General features: G+C 50.5%; 1 protein-coding gene and 1 pseudogene across 1 annotated transcript in view; both read left to right on the top strand.

Moving 5' to 3' along the window:
• Positions 1–881, top strand: part of GAL3ST3 (galactose-3-O-sulfotransferase 3) — a 7,501-nt gene extending 6,620 nt beyond the window's left edge. Inside the window, exon 4 of the mRNA XM_011942765.1 lies at positions 1–881. Within this exon, the coding sequence (XP_011798155.1) occupies positions 1–332 (332 nt within the window). The 3' untranslated portion in view covers positions 333–881.
• Positions 882–4,713: 3,832 nt separating this feature from the next.
• Positions 4,714–6,554, top strand: LOC105512333 (annotated as a pseudogene).
• Positions 6,555–6,689: the final 135 nt, after the last annotated feature.

Below are 6,689 nucleotides of genomic sequence, written 5' to 3' on the forward strand. Positions count from 1 at the left end.
GCGAGTTGCGCGAGGCCCGCCAGCGCCTACTGCGGCGCTGCTTTGGGGATGAGCCAGTGCTGCGGCCTGCCGCGCAGATCCGCACCAAGCAGCTGCAGCCGTGGCAGCCCAGCCGCAAGGTGGACATTATGGGCTACGACCTGCCCGGCGGCGGCGCCGGCCCGGCCACCGAGGCCTGCCTCAAGCTGGCCATGCCCGAGGTCCAGTACTCGAACTACCTGCTGCGCAAGCAGAAGCGCCGGGGCGGTGCGCGGGCTCGGCCCGAGCCCGTCCTGGACAATCCCCCGCCTCGGCCCATCCGAGTGCTGCCTCGCGGCCCTCAGGGTCCCTGAGCTCCGCAGGCCTCTAAGAGTATGGGTCCTGGGTCCTGGGTCCTGCCCTGCCCTCCCAGGAGTTCAGCCAGGGGCTGCCTCCATGTCCTGCCCCGTGAGAGCTCTTTCTTTTCAAGGGGCTTGAGTCCCTTGCTGAACTTTGGGGTACGCCTCCCTATCGTGGGCTGAACCCCGCCTTCGGGCACGGCACTGATAGGCTGGATCCAGCACTGGGCCACCCTCTTCTTCCCAGCTGGTTGGTGATTTTGACGAGAGGCCTGAGGGCTGTCCAGAACTGCTCACTCTGCCTTTTTCTGGGGGCTGAGCGCCCCCGACCTGTCTTTTCCAAGTGGATAAGCCCAGGCCCCGCGGAGAGAGGCTGAGCCCTGGGGAAAGGCTGTTCTTGCTCTCCCTCCCAGGGCTTGAGGCTCCCTATACTTTTCTGTCTTCCAGGTTCTACCCTCCCCACAGACCTAAGCTGCTCCCAGTCTCTCAGAACCAAGAGTTCTTGGGTTGGGATTTTTGTCTGGTTGGTTTTTCTTTTTTTTAATAAAACATCTTTAAAATGTGCGAGTCGTATGTCAGTCATAGAAGCCGGATTCCCCACATTTGAGGATGAAACGGATTCCCAGGAGGAGCTGTGGCTGGAGCCATGAGGATGGGGGCGTGGACTCAAGGTCCCCCGCCACCTGGCATAGGCCCACAACCCTCCTCAACTGCTTGACTGACTAGGCCCCCAACACAGACTGGCCACCTCAGCCCCACTCACTTTCCACATCGTTCTTTTTCACAAAATTCTGCAACATTTACAGAGCATCATCTCTGTAACTTGGAGATACAGGTGAACCAGGTAGATAGGGCCTTATTTTCATGCAGCTCATGGGGAAACTTTGGAACAGGAGCAAGGCAGGTAAGCAAAGAGGAAGGACTGGAGGGATTAGAGCAAAACACCTCCTTGGGTGGAAGGAGGATCATTTTCAGGTAAGGAGCTGCCTAACTCAGAATTTGACCTCCCGCTGTGAATCACTGACTTCACTATGGCCTGCATCCCTCACAAGAAGACGACTCAGACTCAGATGAAGACCAATCCCTTTCTGCGATTTCCTTTAACACAGCAAGATACCCAGCACTTCAAGGTGAAATCTCCCTTAGACTGACTAGCAGAGAATCGGGACTTTTTCTGTTACTTTCTTCAGAGCTATATCGACATATCTGGACAAGTCATAAAAACAATAGCTATTATGGTCTACGGTGTGCCAGCCACCGTTTAAGGGCTTTATGTATATTAACTTTGGAGATGGGTGCCATTTTCCAGGTGAGGGAACTGAAACTTGGGGGAGATTAAGTCAGGGTCACACAGCCAGAAAGTGGCCACTAGGATCTGAACCAAGACAGTGTGGCTTCAAAGTCTGTGCTCACAAGCGCTGTCTGTAGTGCCATTCAAATAAAAAAGGTCACATGCCACAAGCTAGGCTGACTCCCAGCACCTTCCCCCAAAATAATGTAAAGGGAAGAACCAAGACACTGCTATCAGCAACTCTTTGTCCTGTTTTTCATGGAAACAACGACAAAGAGTTGTCGTTGTTTTCATGGAAACAACTCTTTGTCCTGTTTTTCATGGAAACAACATTGACCTGTTTGGACAATGAACATTGCAGTGATTGGTTGGCAGGATGCATGACATGCTGGGCTTGAAGGGGACTATTGGTATGGCACCCCACTTTTACCAGCAGAGCTCTGAAAAAGGCAATAATTAGAATCATGCAAAAGCATAGTTATTTTTCTGACATTAAGCAGCAGTAAAGACTTGTACCAGACTCAAAGTGCTCTATCCAAAAACAGGTGTCCTCTGGCCCCCAGCCAATAAGGTGCTTGCCATTGTCTCCATCTGCACCCCCAGCCCTAGCCTCTGGTCGTAACTCTGCCGGGAACATCCTTCACCTTGCCCTCAGTTGGCCTGGAAAATTCAGACATGCCTTTAAATCTACTTTTTTTTTTTTTTTTTTTTTGACAGTCTCACTCTGTCTCCCAGTCTGGAGTGCAGTGGTGCAATCTCGGGTCACTGCAACCTCCACCTCCCAGGTTCAAGGGATTCTCCTGCCTCAGCCTCCTGAGTAGCTGGGATTACAGGCACCTGCCATCACACCTGGCTAATTTTTGTATTTTTAGTAGAGATGGGGATTTGCCATGTTGGCCAGGATGGTCTCGAACTCCTGACCTCAGGTGATCTGCCCACCTCGGCCTCCTAAAGTGCTGGGATTACAGGCATGGGCCACCACGCCTGGCCAAGTCTGCTTTGATAAGTGTCCCAGTTCATTTATGTGTTGCCATAAAGAAATGACTGAGGCTGGGTAAATTAAAAGGTTTATCTGACTCAACCCTGATGACTAGAAAGTTCAGGATTGGTATCTGTATCTGGTGAGGGTCTCAGGCTGCTTCTGCTGGGGACCCCAAGTATGCAGAGACCACAAGGGAAGCAAGGGGATCACAGGAGGTGCCAGGTCTTTTTAACAACCAGCTCTTGGAACTGAGAGTGAAAAAACACACTTAATCCTCAGGGAAGGCATTAATCTTTTCATAAGGAATCCACACCCATGAGCCAAACACCTCTCATTAGGCCTACCTCCAACATTGGGGATCAAATGTCAACATGAGGTTTAAGGGACAAACAGCCAAACCACTGCAATAGGCCTCCCCTGGCCTCCCTGGCCGCCAGGCAGGTGGGCCCTCCTTTATAAACCTTGCCCCACCTCAGTAGAGAGCACAACTCTGGTCTCAGAAAAATCTGGAATCAGGGGCAAATGGAATCATCAGGTACTAGGAGAGGGTTCTCTGTTTGACTCAGGGGCAAGGGCAAATCCTAAAGCTGAGCAGAGGCTCTGGAACTCTTTGGTGGGAACATCTCCAGCTTCAGCCACAACCCAGGGGAACAGGCCTCAGCCCTTGGGACCCCAACCCCTAGGACTCCTGCAAAGAGGCTCCTTCCACCAACAAACACTGGGTGCTGCCCACTCTGTGCCTACTTAGAATGGTCCCAGAACTTTGGCAGTGAGTGAAACGTGGTCCCTGCCTTGAGGAGCTCACCCTAAGGTCTAGAGAAGATATGGAGGCAGCAAACCTGGCCAACAATGACTCGATGGGGATGATCTTGCCTTGTGATTAACCACTGGGGCTCTGGAGTTCAAACCCTGGCTCTGCCATCTACCAGTTACATACTTTGAACTTAGCCTTTGAGTCTCACTTTCCTCACCTGTGAAATAAATAGGCCCCTAGCACAGGGCCTGGCACACAGAGGTTCTCCCAAGATGGCATCTCTGGTTTCATCAGGACTCCTCCAGGGTCAACATCTTTCATGTTGTAGATGTTATAGTTTGACACATCTATTAGAGAGTTTTTCCACAGATGGAAGAAAGCATTTTGAGGAAGGGGTGAGTTTTTCTACTTTCCCCAAAGCCATGGTATGGACTATGAGCAGCCTTGACTTTTTATTTGTTTATTTGTTTTGAGACAGGGTCTCATTCTGTTGCCCAGGCTAGAGTGCAGTGGTGCAATCATAGGTCACGGCAGCCTCGAACTCAAGTGATCCTCCCATCTCAGTCTCCTGAGTAGCTGGGACTATAGGCTTATGCCACCATACCCAGATAATTATTTACTTTTTTTTGTAGAGACAGAGTTCTCAGTATGTTGCTCAGGCTGGTCTCAAACTCCTGGACTCAAGTGATCCTTCTGCCTTGGCCTCCCAAAGTGCAGGGATTGTAGGTGTGACTCATCGCACCCAGTCCAGCCTTGATTTTCATGAATATAGGAGCACAAAGTGTGTAAGGAGCAAAGAGGAGGACAGGAATGCCTGCCTGAGGTCAGGAGAGGTTCTCTGGAGAAGAGATGTCCCAGATGAGAACAGGGATGGAGGAAGGGACTCTGGATAGAGGGAACAATACATGCAACACGCAGAGATGCCGGGCCCTGTGAGACAGGGATGCTGGGCCATCTGGCTGGGGAGAAATACGCCAGTGCCAGATTATGAAAGCCCTTGAATGTCATGCTTAGAAGTTCAGATTGAGGCCGGGCATGGTGGCTCATGCCTGTAATCCCAGCACTTTGGGAGGCCGAGGCAGGCAGATTGAGGTCAGGAGTTCCAGACTAGTCTGACTAACATGGTGAAACACTGTCTCTGCTAAAAATACAAAAATTAGCTGGGCATGGTGGCGGATGCCTGTAATCCCAGCTACTCAGGAGGCTGAGGCAGGAGAATTGATTGAGCCTGGGAGGTAGAGGTTGCAGTGAGCTGAGATGGCGCCACTGCATCCCAGCCTGGGTGACAGAGCGAGACTCCATCTCAAATAAGAAAGAAAAAGAAGAAGAAGGAGAAAGAGAAGTTCAGATGGGCTAGTTTCTAAGGATCATGTGTATGAATCAAGATTCCTAATCCAAACACAATGATCCTGAGGGGATGGAGCCTGAAGGCATCACCCAGAGTATCTGGAATGAGATTGTCAACAGCTTTGACGACACGGACCTCTTGGAGTCCCTCCTTCATGGTTTCTATGCCTATGGTTTTGGGAAGGCCTCTGACTTCCAGCTGCAAACCAGTCTTCCTCCTATCAAAGGTTATGTTGTGGTTGATTGCTGAAGCCCAATCTGGGGCTGGGAATATGGCTACATTTGCCATATCCATTCTGCAGCAGATTGAATTGAATCTTAAGGCTACCCTGGCCTTGGTCCTGGAACCCATTTGAAAATTGGTTCAGTAGATGCAGAAAATGGCCATGGCATTAGATTATGTGTGTGCCTCCTGTCACACCTGCACTGGGGGCACGCACACGCATGTTGAAGTAGAAGCAGAAGCTGCAGATGAAAGCTCCCCATGTTATCGTAGTACTCCTGACCATGTATTTGATACGTTTCACTGGAGACATCTGTCTCCCAAATACAGCAAGAGGCTTGCATTGGATGAAGCTGATGAAATGTTAAGCCAAAGATTCAAGAACCAGATCTATGCCATATTCCAAAACCTCAGCCAGTCACAGTGGCTCACACCTGTAATCCCAGCACTTTGGGAGGCAAAGGAGGGAAAATTACTTGAGCTCAGGAGTTGGAGAATAGCCTGGGCAACAGAATGAGACCACCGTCTCTACAAGAAAATGTAAAAATTAGCTGGGCGTGGTGGCATGCACCTGTAGTCTCAGCTACTTGGGAAGCTGAGGTACAAAGATCACTTGAACCCAGGAGTTGGAGGTTGCAATGAGCTATGATCACACCACTGCATTCTGGTCTGTGTGACAGAGTGAGATCTGTCTCTAAAAATAACAATAATTAATAAATAAAGCTCAACAGCAACACTCAGATGGTTTTGCTATCAGCTATAATGCCTTTTGATGCACTTGAGGTGACCAAGAAGTTCATGAGGGACCCTGCCAGAATCCTTGTCAAGAAGGAAGAGTTCGGCCGGGTGTGGTGGCTCATGCCTGTAATCCCAGCACTTTGGGAGGCCGAAGCGGGCAGATTACGAGGTTAGGAGATCGAGACCATCCTGGCTAACATGGTGAAACCCCGTCTCTACTAAAAATACAAAAAAATTAGCCAGGTGTGGTGGCAGACACCTGTAGTCCCAGCTACTCGGGAGGCTGAGACGGGAGAATGGCGTGTACCTGGGAGGCGGAGCTTGCAGTGAGCCGAGATAGCACCATTGCACTCCAGTCTGGGCAACAGCGCGAGACTCTGTCTCAAAAAAAAAAAAAAAGAAAAGAAAAGAAGGAAGAGTTCACCTGGAGGGTATCTGCCAATTCTACATCAGCATAAAACAAGAGGAGTGGAAGCTGGGACCACTGTGTGACTTGTATGGAACCCTGATCATCATCCAGGCAGTCATCTTCACCAATACCCCAAGGAAGGCTGATTGGCTCACTGAGAAGATGCATGCCAGAGACTTAACCATTTCTGCCATGCATGGAGATATGAAGCAAAAGGAACAAGATATGATCATGAGGAGTTCCATTCTGGCCCTAGCAGAGCATTGATTACCACTGGTCTCCTGGCCAGAGAATGTGCCAGGTTTCTTTAATCATCAGCTATGACTTTCCCACCAACAGGGAAAATGATATTCAAAATGAGAGTCAGTCATGGTGGATGTTTTGACCATAGGGTGTGGCTCCTAACACAGTAACACCAGAAGACAGGGGGACTCCTCTAGACATCAAGACATTGAACATCACCCCCACTGAGGAGATGGCTCAGTGCTGTTGACCACAGCTGAGGGGAGCTGATCTGCCACCTGGCCCCAGCCAGGTGTCAATCTGGGGACTGAGGCTGGGCACAGTGGCTCACGCCTGTAATCCCAGCACTTTGGGAGGCCGAGGCGGGCGGATCACGAGGTTAGGA

This window comes from Colobus angolensis, unplaced genomic scaffold (assembly GCF_000951035.1).
Source record: "Colobus angolensis palliatus isolate OR3802 unplaced genomic scaffold, Cang.pa_1.0 Scaffold21, whole genome shotgun sequence".
NCBI classification, from domain to species: Eukaryota; Metazoa; Chordata; class Mammalia; order Primates; family Cercopithecidae; genus Colobus; species Colobus angolensis.